Source organism: Bos indicus x Bos taurus, chromosome 25, assembly GCF_003369695.1.
Source record: "Bos indicus x Bos taurus breed Angus x Brahman F1 hybrid chromosome 25, Bos_hybrid_MaternalHap_v2.0, whole genome shotgun sequence".
Classification (NCBI taxonomy): Eukaryota; Metazoa; Chordata; class Mammalia; order Artiodactyla; family Bovidae; genus Bos; species Bos indicus x Bos taurus.
In genome coordinates, this window is record NC_040100.1 from 16,949,216 (window position 1) to 16,963,084 (window position 13,869).

Genomic DNA, 13,869 nt, shown 5'->3' on the forward strand with positions numbered 1-13,869 from the left:
GCCAGCTCCCACCTTCCTTCAAACTTTTGCTCCCATGTCACCTTCCCTTGAGATCCCCTTGCAGCCCCGATTTAAAGCCACAACCTGCTACCCTCACCTCTCTGCACCTCCCTGCCTTGTTGTTCTCCCAAGCTCATGACACCTGCTGACTCTCCAACGTACTTATTACTGCCATCATGCTCTTTTCTCCTTGGTGCTGAGCAACCAAATGGAAGAGTATCTTAGAAATATCAGACCCTCTGTGCTTCCTCTAGGTATATCTTAAGAGAGTGTGGTCTCTGAGACATATGTCACCTGGGCTCTCCTCGCTTTGGACAACCACGACAGGGTTCCCAGCCTTTAGGTCCCTAAGCCCTACACATATGCACGTGCCACTGTCTCAAGCCAACATCTGAGGGATTGGTTTTCAAATGTGTACAGATGCTCCTCTGATGAATATTGTACAGCCGTTTAAAAGCGCTACTGAATTCCTTTTAGCTGCTTGGCCATGATTTATTTTCTCTGTCGACCAATACTCTCAATGCCACCATTATTGAATGGAAGTCCTCCTTCTCAAAGTAGTTGGGAACGCCTTGCCTAAGGCCAGAAAAGGGATCTAATAAACAAGTCTGGGGACCCTTGGCCATCCTTCATACGGGTTCCTGCCAGGAACATTGCCCACAATTACTCTCACCTACCCCCAGGCAGAATAGCAGCAGCTTCCAGGGAGCAGGAGCTCACTCATCAGAGTGAGGCAATTCATAATCCGTTAACCTTGAATTCTGCAAGTCCTGCCATTCCACAAGCTGGGGCTTGTGAGAGCTGTTCTCAGCTTGGGAGGAATTCAAATGAGCTCTTGCAAGCAACACGCACCTCATTGTTGCACATCCCGGGCGTCTGGGCACCGTGTGCTGTACAGCGTGGCCGGGGTTCAAGGAACGTGGTTATCTTAGAGCAGAGATACAGATGGAGTGCTCACAGTCAGACCATCCCACCTTGCACAAGAGATCCTGAGAAGGTCTGTGCAAATTTGATCTGATGATCTTGGTTCAGATGTTAATCATAATGTGTGCTAAGTTGCCTCAGTCATGTCCAACTCTTTGTGACCCCAAGGACTGTAGCCCGCCAGGTTTCTCTGTCTACCGGGATTCTCCAGGCAAGAATACTGGAGTGGGTTGCCATGTCCTCCTCCAGGGGATCTTCCCCACCCAGGGACTGAACCTATGTCTTCATTGACAGGCGAGTTCTTTACCACCAGCGCCACCTGGGAAGCACGTTAATAATACTGGCCAGCATTTACTGAGCACCTACTATATGCCAAGTGCTTTCTGCAGGCACAATCTCATCGCAACAGCCCAGTATTCCTCCCTGTTCCTCCTCCCCCCTCTTTTTAAAATAGATATGGAAATAGAGAGGTTTGGTAACTGGTTCAAGGCCCACAGGTGGTCAAGCCCCAGGGTTGCCTGATCTCCAAAGTCAGTATTCTTGACTTGTCTGTCCATTCCCAAACTTGAAGATTCTGGGTTGGCAGCCTCTGTGGGGCCACCCCTGTCTGATAACTGCAACAGGTTCCTGTCTGGCGTGGTATCTCCTTGGGTCATACTGCTAAGGATCTAGGCTGGGTGGGGATGGACTGCAAGGGAAAGCTCCATTTCTATATCTACCATTTGGGCACCTGTGTGGCTCATTCCTGGCGGTTCCATGCCTTGATAGGGAGGCTTCATTCTGCCGGGCGAGCCTGTCCTGTTGGTTCATACAACCCAAATCTCCGTAGGAGAGAGACCCCCCAGGGGAAGCACAAGCCCTTCAGACTATTGCATGGTGAGGTACCCCTCCTGATAGGTCCTGTAACTCCAGAATCAGTAATGAAGCATCTTTCCCAGTGGGTCCAGCAGCTTCCTTGGTGTGTGAAATCCTCAACTCTGCAGCTCAAACTCTTTGGGGATCCTTCCTGGGGTTCCCTCTTGGGGCGAGGGTGCTGCGGGCCCCTGTTCTTCGTGGGGACCCCAGCAGGCTTGCTCTTCTCTCTAGAGGGCGGGACCTCTTCGGTTCCTGCGCGAGATGACCCCTCCCGGCTGGTTTTGTGGCTTCACCTCCCTCTTTCTCTGAGAGCGCCTCTCTGGCACTCTTGCTTTTCAGACCCTCCAGTCGGGTGCGGGTCTCTCCCCGGCGCCCCTTCTCTGCCGGGCCCCCTTCCGCCCGCGCCCGGCGAGGGGCGCCCCCTCTCCCCGTGAGGGCGGGAGCCAGAACAGTGTCTCCGGCCGCCTGCAGGTGTCTCCCCACGGAGGGGCGCGCGTCCCTGCGCCGTGGCCGCTGCCAGGCGCCCGCGGCTCCTCGCCGAGGTGCACTCGCGCTCCGGGCTCCGGGTGCGCCGGAGCCGCTCCGCCGCCGCCCGCCCCCCGCGTTTCCCCGCGCGCCCCCCGCGCGCCGCGCCCCCACCCCCGGGGTAGGGGGGCGGGTCATGGGCCCGCGCCGCGTCCGCCGCCGCCCATCGCAGGCGCCCCAGCCCCGCGGCGCGGCGGGCAGCGGCCGCTGACGCGGGGCGCCGGCTGCCAACTTCGCGCGCGGAGCTCCCCGGCGGCGCGGTCCCGGCGGCGCGGGCGGCATGAAGACGAGCCGCCGCGGCCGAGCGCTCCTGGCCGTGGCCCTGAACCTGCTGGCGCTGCTCTTCGCCACCACCGCCTTCCTCACCACGCACTGGTGCCAGGGCACGCAGCGGGTGCCCAAGCCGGGCTGCGGCCAGGGCGGGAGCGCCAACTGCCCCAACTCGGGCGCCAACGCCACGGCCAACGGCACCGCCGCCCCCGCCGTCCCCGCCGCCCCCGCCGCCGGGAACGGCCCCCCTGGCGGCGCGCTCTACAGCTGGGAGACGGGAGACGACCGCTTCCTCTTCAGGAATTTCCACACCGGCATCTGGTACTCGTGCGAGGAGGAGCTCGGCGGGCTCGGTGAGTGAGCGGCGGCGCCCCGGGGCTCGGCTCCCGGCTCCCCCGGGGCTGCGCGCTCCCTCCTGGCGCTGGGGCTGGGGGCCCCGCGCCGCCGCTAGGACGCCGTGCCCCGCGCTCCGCAGGCTCGGCCGGCCCAGCGTTCCCGCGGGGAGCGCGGTGGGCAGGTTGCCGGATGGTGTGGTGGTGGTGTCTGTAAGATGCTGGGCTTTCGGGACGCTCCACCGTTTCAAGGTTCAAGAGGAGCTCCTGCCCCTTCCGAGCGCCAGGCGCCTTTAGTGGGGGGCGGCGGCGGGGGGGGACGTCGCCGCGCCTTGGGGAGGCGCGTCTCCCGGCCACCCGCCCCGGCTGCCGGTCGGCGGGGCGCGCGTTCCTTTCCGCGCCAGAACTCATCTTCACGCTCGCCCCTTCCCCCCTTTCCCTTCGCGGGGCTCTGGCTACCCCCGTCCCGCCCGGGGTGGTGGGGGTGTTGCCCCCTCCCAACGCAGATCCACAGAGCCCCGAGCCCAGGGGCTCATTCTTCCCTGCACCCCATTTCCAACCCGCGCTCATCGGCTCCCAGCCCCGGTTTGGGGAGTGAGCAGTGGGGGCAGTCCGGTTGGTTCCCTGCAAGGGGCAAGGAGCGCTTCGCGTCCGGCCCCTACCCGGAGAAGGTGCGGCGGAAGGCAGAGAAGGCAGGCGGGAAAGCGGGACAGCCCGGCGAGGATCCAATCAGAATTGAGGCGGGGGGCGGGGTGGGGGGGAGGTCTGTGGGGGAAGGGGTGACTTTTCAGAAGACAGATCCAACTGCGCCCTTGGCCTCGCACCCTTGCCTGTACGCATAGGAGACGGCCAGGGCTGGAATAAGGGTCTCCGAGGCAGGCAGACGGCCAGGGCTGGAATAAGGGTCTCCGAGGCAGGCAGCGAGGCCGGGGCAGGACCCCGGGGCCCCATGCTGGGGACGCTGGTCCACACCACCCGGAACCTCCAGGACGCTGGAGAGGATGTTGCTCCAAGTCCAGGTGAGGGGGCCCTCTTGAGTGAATTGACCTCACTCCCCAAGGTTAAAACTCTCCTCTGTCACTTAGCTCTCAGATGTCAACGTGGGCTATGTGTGCAGCCTCATGGAGACAGGAGTGGGCCACAAACCTCCAGTTTGCCCTGAGCTAGGCTTTGGCCTGACTGTTTGAAAGGACAGAGGGAAGAAGGTGTGGAATAAACCCAGGGAGGCTGCAGTCCCTGTAGGGAATGCCCTTTCCCATGTCTTCCCTGGCTGGCTCCTCCTCTGCTCCATGGGGACTTCCTGGCAGGGTCCCCTGCAGAGAAGACCTCCCTGTCCCCCTTTGGAAGCAGAGTCTCTTTGTATTGACATCTCATCGCCACTTTTATCTCCCCCATCACACTTGGCACAACCTGAAGTTTTCTGGGGGCATGCCTTTGGCCACCAGCTTCTTGTCCCCGGTCCCCATAGGGTGGCACTCTATGAGGGCAGGGCCCTAGCCATCTTGTTCATTGCCATGCCCAGCCTCTGGGTATTGTCTAGAGCATAGAAGGTCTTCAGTACCTATTTGCAGGGTAATGTTGCGTGAGGCCTCGGGACCATGGACTGGAGGTTTCCTGGGGTTCTGCCTGCTCTGTCTTGCCTCTGGGGGTGATCCACTGAACTTTTATGGCACCACTTGCTTGATACTGGCTGTTTGCCAAAGACCATCTGAATCGGGTCATGCCCTGACCAGTTTCACCCCATCAGACTTACTTCTGGCGTGCACTCAGGACATGAGTATTTTACTCTGGGATGTAATAATAATAAATTAACCTTAAAAGACATCTTGGCTAAAATTCCCTGCTTTCCACTCATCGTAGTCCTCTCCCAGAGAGGCCCCGGAATGCCTTATCCTGGAAAGGATCTGCACCCTTTTGGGGGTAGAGGTCCCTCCCCACACTTCACCTCTACCTCTTACCAAGTTTCTCTTCATGGAAACTCTCAGACCACCTGCTCCTTCCTTTGTGTACACACTTAGATCCAACACTGTGTCTGGTGGTGGCGTGGTCCCGTCTCTGCTCCATGAAGTGCCAGGGTCTCCACTGGCCAGCTTAGCCTCTCAATTGTTGGAGGTCCCTCCAGGCCCCTTCCTGAAGGTCACGCCCCGAACTGTTGCTGTTATTTCCCTGTAGCTCATCCTTGTGGCTCATTCAGGGCTTGACACAAGATGTTAAGGATTTTTTTGATTGGAGTATAGTTGCTTTACAGTGTTGTATTAGTTTCTGCTGTACAACAAAGTGAGTCAGCGATATGTATATGCATATCCCCACACAGCATGTTTAAATTCTTTAAGCATTAAGGAATGTTAGTTAAAAAAATTGAAAACAATGCTAGCTCACAATTATTGAGCCCTTGATGTGTACCAGAATTGTGAAAACGTCTCACCTGCGAAATTTTGTTGAACACCCTTGCGCGGCAGGCACTTCTATGGTGCCCATTTTTCAGATGAGGACTTTGAAGTTAAGAGAGGTTCTTGTCTGGCCTCACACCTGATGAGGGGGCCTGAGTTGTCTTTCTGGGGCAGAAAGGAATCCAGATGAAGTGATCAGAGAAGAGAACCGTGCAGTTGGGGGTTGGAGAAAGGGGCAGTTTGGGAGAGGGCTCAGCATAAGACCCTCACCTGCAGTCCTCTCTTAGTAAAAACGTGGATGGTTAGTTTGTTGGGTAAATAAAACAAACCCACAGTTTTTCTCTTTCCTCTTGATCACTGTTGGTTAGCGATCGCCCCTCCCAGAAAATCACAATTTTCCTCCCTGGGAGCTTGGAAAACAGTTATCAGCCTGTCACTGTTGGTGAGAAATTTGGGAAGTCTGAGCCAAACTTGGATGATTTTCCCAGCGGATCCTACGGTGCCCAGATCCTACCCCTCCATCGCCGTGGTACTGAAAGGGTGCCAGGAGGTACCTGGCCTCAAACTTTTGTTGCTATGACAACCTTCCTTCTGGGTTCTGCAACCATTTTAAAATTTCTTTCTACTTGGAGAGGGGGAAAAAAAACACCCCAACACACCCCTCCCGCCCACTCCCCAGGAACAAAATCCTACTCTCCCCGCAGAACATGGCCAACCAACTTCCTTCCCTCCCACCATGAAACTACAGGAAAGGTTTTCTTCCTTTCTCTGGATTTTATGTTCACTCCAGTGAAAACACCAACCACGAAATCCTAACCTCTCCATGAGAGGCAGCTGTTAAATGTTCCTTCCTCTCAAACGCCTGTTCGGTAATTTCTTTCTGTGCTCAGGGTAAAAACCTCTCCCGACTCTGGGCAGCCACAGGGAAATCTAATAAGCCCCTTTTCCCACACTAAAAAAAATCTACAGGGTTCACAAAGAAAACTGCAGCCTGTCCTAAACAGACACAATCTCCCCAGACCCGGCACAAAGGACGCTTTTCTCTCTCCTCTAAGAAGGAGCATCAGCCTCCTTCAACAGGCAGACAGGGAAGCATGGCCTCGACACAGAATTACCCCAAGCCCTTCACGCAAATTGGATTTCTCTTCTGGCTGAGATGCTCGGAAGGCGCGGGTGGGTGCAGACGCAGGCCTTGGGGTGGGAGAGGCGGCAGAGAAAGGCCTGGAAGAGTGATGAGGGAAGGTCTGGCGGTGGGCGGGAGGGGGTGGCGGGAAGGAGGCTGCGCTGACGGGAGCGCAGGTGATGTTTGACTTCAGCTCAGGGAAGGTGTGTTTGAGCCTCAGGAGAAGGATGACTCCAGAGGATTGATGGGGTGGCCAGGTCTAGGGGGGCTTGTGAGGGTGTCTGGAGGGAAGTGGGACTGGGGTGGCCGGTGAGAAGGGAGAGATGAGTCAGGGGAAGGAGGAACAGGATGGTTGGTGTCCTGACTCTAGACCTATTCTGTCCCCTGTCATGGATGGACAAGGTCCAGGAAGGATGGATGCCTCGCGATGCCTCTTTATAGAGGTGTGGTTTGGGCCAGGGCCTCAGTTTGCTGGCCTGTAGAATGGGGTTTATGGGGATCAGAGCGACTAGCAGCTGCTCAGGGAGCAAGGATTCAGTGAAACAGTGAAGGGATGTGCTGAGCACCTGTTGGGTGTGTGATGCCTGGTCTCACTTCTGTGCTGCCCCCTGTCTGAGCCACACTGTGTCTCTCCCGTGGACTTCTGCACCTGTTCCATGATTGCCCCCATCCCTGCCCATCCCTGTCCACTCTGCAACTAAGTAATCGTCGGATCCTGTCCCTCCTTTGCACAGGCCCCTCTGACAGTCCCCTTCTCACTTAGAATCAAAGCCATATGGTCCCCGAAGCTTGAGGCCCCGCATGAGGGTGGCCCTCAGCCTCCCCCGGCTCTCTGGGTCCTCTCCTTCCCACACTGGTCACTGACTTCTGCTGCACTGGCCCCCAGCACCAGACAAACGTGGCCTCAGGGCCTTTGCACTGGTCCTCCCTTCTGCCTGGAAGGCTCTTCCAGCAGATGGCCACAAAGACTGTTTCAGCAATTAAAAAAAAATTATTTATTTGGCTGCACCGTTGCAGCATGTTGGATCTTTCAGTTGTGGCATGTGGGATCTGGGCTTGCCAGGTGGCGCTAGTGGTAAAGAGCTCTGCCTGCCAATGCAGGAGACATAAGAGACACGGGTTCGATCCCTGGGTCGGGAAGATCCCCTGGAGTAGGGCATGGCAGCCCACTCCAGTATTCTTGCCTGGGAAATCCCATGGACAGAGGAGCCTAGCAGGCTACAGCCGATGGGGTTGCAAAGAGTCGGACATGACTGAGTTACTAAGCACACACGCATGTGGGATCTAGTTCCCTGACCAGGAATCAAACCCGGGTGCCCTGCTTTGGGAGCATGGAGTTTTAGCCACTGGAGTGCCAGGGAAGCTCCTGTTTCCCAAAGCTTCTTGAAATCAGCTCTCTCCCAGCACCTGATTCAACACTAATCTCCCCACACTTTCCCTGCTTGATTTCTAGCCGCTTGCCACCGTCGACTTTTGCTTAGCGTTCCTAGTTTGTTTCGTGTGTGGTCCATGGGCTCTGTGCAGCTGGGGGTTGAGTTTATCTGGGTTCTCCACACTGGTCCCCAGTGCTGGCACATAGTGGGGTTCCATCACCTTTTGTGGGATGGATTTCGGTTGTTATAACTTGTTTTCTGGGTGCAGTTCTCCGCCAGGCTCCAAGTGTCTTCTTATGCTGCAGTGAAGCAGGGGGCTGGCCGGGGACCCCTCCCCTTCTGCTGAGGTTTCTGCTCCACCTGCCCCTCACTATGCTCACCAGTGAGCATAATGGGACCCTTGCTGGGGAGGAGAAGCCCCCTGCTACCCCATGCCTTCTTGCTTCCCCTTCATTTCTGTAGAAACCTCAGCCCTTCTGTCTGCCCCTTACATTATGCTGCTACATTTTCACAAGTACAAGGAGGCCTGTGATGTCCCCAGCCTGGAGCTTCCAGTGCTTGGGAATACATCAGTGTACTATTACACAGGCCAGGAGCAGCTGATGGGTGAAGAGCTGGACTTTGAAGGGGGTGGCTTGGGCCCCCCACAAGTGTTACTTCCTTTGGTTCCCATAAGAACCCTGTGAAGTAGGTGCCATGGTTATGCCCAGTGAGGAAACTGAGGCACAGAGAGGGAAAGTGATTGGTTCAAGGCCACACAGTTTCCAGGTGGCAGAGCTGTGATATGCAGAAGGCTCCAGAGCCTGGCCCTTGTCTGCTGTGCAGTGCTGCGCCCCGTCTCCACCACCCCAGTTAATAAGGCTCCCCCGGCGCCTCCAAGAGGCTTGTTGGGAAGAGCACTGTGCCAGTTGTCCTGACCCAGGCTGTCCCGGGTTCGAGTCCAGCCTCCAGTGCCAGCTTGCAGAGGGACTTTAAACAAGTCACACACTCTCTCTGGCTTGTTTTTCCTTGTGTGTAAAATGAACATTTCGTTTTGTTTTTTGTCTGCATGATGGAGGCGGCAGAGCATCCAGTGACCACAGGCCTTGTGGTCGCACTGTCCAGGCTCCAGCCCCTAAGCCACCACTCATGTGCTGTGTGACCTCTGGCAGGGGCTTGCCCTCTCTGGGCCTCAGTTTCCTTGGCTGGGACAAGAGGATGATGATATCTGCCTCACGATTGTATCCTTGGAGTTTAGGTGGATAACACAGGTGCTTGGCTGGTATACAGCAATCACTCAATAATGGAGCTTGTGGTCATCTGACCTTAGGTTAGAGGCTGTGGACGTGTGGCCCTTGGGTCACCTTCAAACTGTCCATTTAAAAAAAATAGGTATATTTGGTTTATTTATGTATTTTTGGCTGCATGGCATGCTGGATCTTAGTTCTCCAACCAGGGATCGAACTCTTGCCCCTTGCAGTAGAAGTGTGGAGCCTTAACCACTGGACCACCAGGGAAGACCCTGTCCATCTGTTTTCTTGGCCCTGCGGTGTTTTCAGCATCTTTGAATAAGTTGCCAGTGTTTGAAAATTGAGACACTTCACAGAAACATCCAGATTGATGGCTTTTCTCAAAAACTTGGCAGGTCCATCAGCACTGGGCCCAGGTTCCTGTGGGGGTGGCAGTTGCCTCTCCCCATGGTCCACCCCCGCCCCCCACCATCTGCCCTCCCCCATCCACCTAGGCCCCAAGCCTTGGGGTCCTCCTTGGTGCCTCGTGTTCTCACACCCCACGTCTCATCCATGGGCAAATCCTGCCTGCTCTTCATTTAGAGTCCAGCCCCCACCTGACCATGACCAGCTCTGCCCTGGTATCTCTCCCCTGGACTAGGCCAGTCACCCCTCCCTGGGTTCCTGCCCTTGGTCCCCACCCCCGTCTGTTCTCCATCCGGCACCAGAGGAATCCTGTTAAATCCGAGTCCCTCCTCTGCGCAGGGCCCTCCCATGCATCCTGTCCTACTTGGTTACAGCCAGGCATCGTCGAAGCCCTGTGGGCCTTTTGAAATTTGCCCCTCGTGCCTCTCTGACCATCTCTCCCCGCAATTGCTCTGCCCTGGCCACACCAGCCTCCTTGCTGGTCCTCCAACAGGCCAAGGCCCTCCCGCCTCAGAGCCTTGGCACTTGCTGCTCCTTTAATGTGGGAACTCTTTTCCAGGTACCTACCAGGGTCCCTCCCTTCTTAGGCAGGGCTCTGCTCAGATGTCCTCTCTCAGTGGACATGGTCCCAGACCACCTTCCCAGACCATGTGGTCTACATCAGTGACCTCACGTCTCCAAACACTTCCCACCCCTCCTTATTCCCCCATCACTCTAATTATTGTCTTACCCACTACCTATCACTCATTTATCTCCGTCCTTCCTTTCTTTCAAAAAATTTTATCAGAGTATAGTTGATTTACAGTGTAGTTTCAGGTATACAGCAAAGTGAATCAGTTACATGTACATATCTCCCCTCTTTTTAAGATTCTTTTCCCATATAGGCCATTACAAAGTATCGAGTAGGGTTGCCATGCTATACAGTAGGTCCTTATTAGTTTTATATATAGTATTTTATGTATAGTAGTGTGTATATGTCCATCCAGGGCTTCCCAGGTGGCGCTAGTGGTAAAGAACCTGCCTGCCACTGCAGGAGATGTAAGAGATAAGAGACGGGAGTTCAATCCCTGGATTGGGAAGATACCCCCCTGGAGAAGGAAATGGCAACCCACTCCAGTATTCTTGCCTGGAGAATCCCATGGACAGAGGAGCCTGGCGGGCTACAGTCCATGGGGTCACACAGAGTTGGACATGACTGAAGCAACTTAGCACAGCACACATGCATATGTCCATCCCAACCTCTAAATTTATCTCTCCCCCTTCCCCCACCCCTTGATAATCATAAGTTTGTTTTCTACATCTGTGACTCTGTTTCTGTTTTCATTTATCTTTATTATGTCTCTCCCTTGCTCGGATGCTGACTTCATGGGGGCAAGACTTGGTGCATTTTACATAATGCTGGCTTTGAGTGAGGGTTCGGTGAATAGGTGTTGAATGCATGTGGGGTTCTAGGACCTTCTCAGAACTCGTGTGTGCAGCGGGAGGCCCCCGGTTCTGTGCCTGCTGTTCCCTTGGACTTGTCAGATGTCCTTTCTTCCCCCTTCCCCTCCCTGTTCTCCTTCTGAGAAGAGGTATTCAGTGGGGGTGCTGTAAGGGGCTAAGGGGCTTCATGCGGTCATCCTCCCTGTTTAAATCCTGGGGCCAGACTTGGAACCTTGTGGGGATATTGTGACCTCAGGGCTCTGTGTTTCCAGTGGGGCCATCCGTGGTCCGAACCGACAGGAGCAGACTCAAGCCCACTTAAGGACAGGGTTTCTTTCTTTCTTTTTTTTTGTTTTAGGGAGGATGCTGCTGCCTACAAAATCCAGGCAAAGGCCTTGGAAGTCAGAGCCAGGACTATCTGGGCTCCTGGAGGCCAGAGCTGATAATCTTCCTGCAGGTCCAGAGTCACCAACTAAAACCCTACTGAGGCCAGACTGGAAACCAAAGAAAGTTTGGGGAATGGAGGGGCCAGTGGGGAACTGGGAGCGGCTGCCCCCCTAAAGGGGCAGCTACTGTTCAGCTCCAGTGCCCATTATTATTGGAGGAAGGGGGACCCTGTAGGACCAAAGTTGTCCATTTTATCAGCCCTCCAAGAAATGGCTGAAATTTGGCAATGAATTCAGTTAATAAGAAGCGTGCTCTGCAGGACTGGGCCTAACATTTATGAAGGGTGAGCAGACCCTGTCCCGCCAGTTTGCAACTTCTAGGCCAGAGCCCTGCTGCTCCTGTGATTGGAGTCCCAGCTCCTTGTTTCCATGGCTATCAGTTCAGAGTCTTGAGAAAGAATCTGATTGGACGGTGTGGTGCCCGTGGTGGCCTTGATGGCTGATTCCGTCTGCTCTGTCCGGGAGTGGAGGGTGTAGGATCTACACAAGCCCGTCCTGTGAAGAGAGGAGAGCAGAGCTTCAAGCCAGGGGGAAGGGTGGGGCTTGGATGGACATCCCTAAAGGAGGTGACCCATTAGGCAGGACTCCAGGTCTCACCACGTGAGAGACAAAATCACCTGAAATGGCCTTAAAAAAAAAAAGAGGAACTTATGGTCGCTCTTGATAGAAAGTCTTCTAAGAAAAGTCCAGGTTGTGGCGTGGCTGGATCACAGTGTAACTGGGACTTTCTCTTTCCAGCCTTTGGCTCTGCCTTCCTCTGGGTTAGCTTCATTCTCAAGTCCACTCTCCCCCTGTGGATATCCCCCAAACTTTGGACTTACCTTCTGTCCTTTCAGTAACTTGAGGGGCAAAAGAGATCATCCTGTCCAAGGTTCCAAACAAAAGTCCCAGAGCCTGTTCTCACTGGATCAGTTTGGGACTGTGTCTCCATGTCCTTGAACTGATGGGCGTGGCCTGAGGGGTAGATGGTATTGATTGACCACAGGATATGAGGACAGGTTCCCCTCAACCATGAGGCCTGAGAGTGGAAGAGGGCTGTTCCAGTCAGCACTTACCACAGTGATGCTGTGTAACAGCAGAACCTCAGGGGCAGACAGCTGTAAGCTCAGCTTGATAGTCTGCGGGTCCACATTAGGTTGGGCCTAAATATTAGGTGACTCACACGTATGCTGGCTATTTGCTTTGCTGACACCTCATTGGCCAAAGCAAATCATGCAGCTGAGCCTGGAGTCACTGTTGCGGGCACCACAGAGTTACAATGGCCAAGGGCATGGATATAGGTTGTTGCTGTTATTTAGTTGAAGTCGTGTCTGACTCTTTGCGACCCTGTGGATTGTAGCCCTCCAGGCTTCTCTGTCCGTGGGATTTTCCAGGTAAGAATACTGGAGTGTCGCCATTTCCTTCTTTGGGGGAATCTTCCTGACCCAGAGATGGAACCTGAGTCTCCTACATTGGCAGGCGGATTCTTTACCATCTGAGCCACCAGGGAAACCGTCTATGGATACAGGAGAGAGTGAAGAATTGGGGCCATTAAAACAGTCATTGGATTGACATATACACCTTGCTCTGTTTAAAATAAGTAACCAACAAGGACCTTCTGTTTTAAAAAAAGGGAAAGAGGACAAGAGGATGATATAGATGAGATGACATTGGCCAGGTGCTGATAATTCTTGATGGTAGTCGATAGATTCATGGGGATTTATTACACTGCTCCTTTCACTTTTGTGTATGTTTGAAATTTTCCACAATAAAAAAGTTAAAACAATCACTGTATTGTAGGTGGTTCTTCAAAGCTGGGACTTGTCCAAGTAAGAGGGACTTCCCAGGTGGCTCAAGAGTAAAGAACCCACCTGCCAACTCAGGAGACTCAGGTTCGATCCCTGGGTCAGGAAGATCCCCTGAAGAAGGTAATGGCAACCCACTCCAGTATTCTTGCCTGGAAATCCCTTGGACAGAGGAACCTGGAGGGCTACAGTCCATGGGGTCACAAAAGAATTGAACATGACTGAGTCACTGAACAACAACAACCCAGAAACAGATGCTGGGCAGATAAGGACAACAGATGCCCCCTACTTACAAAACAAAGGTACATCTAGGAACTGAAGGAGTTTGTGGCTGAGCCCAATCCCTGGCCCAATTCCTTTTAGCCAAGACACTGCAGCTGTGCCTGAGTCAGAGGTTCTTGATCGTGTGGCCCTCTGGGCTCTGTGATGCTGAGATGGAAACCTGGGGCCTCCATCCAGAGAACCGGGTCCCCCTAAACACACAATTTGGCTTGCGGTTTCCGGAGACCCACACTGGAGACCACCCCAAGTTGAGGACCTCTGATCCATCTGGTGTTTCCCAAACCTGGCTGTGCCCAGGGCAATCTAGTTGTTGTTGGTGTTCAGTGGCTAAGTCGTGTCTGATTCTTTGCAACCCCATGGACTGTAGCTTGCCAGACTCCTCTGTCCTCCACTATCTCCCGGAGTTTGCTCAGATTCATGTCTATTGAGTCGGTGATGCTGTCTAACCCGAACTTGCTAAAAAACAGATTCCCTAGGGCCTCACCCTTGGACCTTCTGCTGGATAGGTT

The 13,869-nt window shown here is 54.6% G+C and overlaps 1 protein-coding gene across 2 annotated transcripts in view; it reads left to right on the top strand.

Annotated features, from left to right (window-relative positions):
* Nucleotides 1–2,526: 2,526 nt before the first annotated feature.
* The window catches only part of GSG1L (GSG1 like), a 252,603-nt gene continuing 241,260 nt past the window's right edge, over nucleotides 2,527–13,869 (top strand). Inside the window, exon 1 of one of the 2 annotated variants that reach the window (XM_027527610.1) lies at nucleotides 2,527–2,927. In XM_027527610.1, the coding sequence (XP_027383411.1) occupies nucleotides 2,585–2,927 (343 nt within the window). In that variant the 5' untranslated portion in view covers nucleotides 2,527–2,584. The remainder of the gene's footprint in view (nucleotides 2,928–13,869) is intronic. The other variant, XM_027527609.1, reaches the window with a different exon arrangement.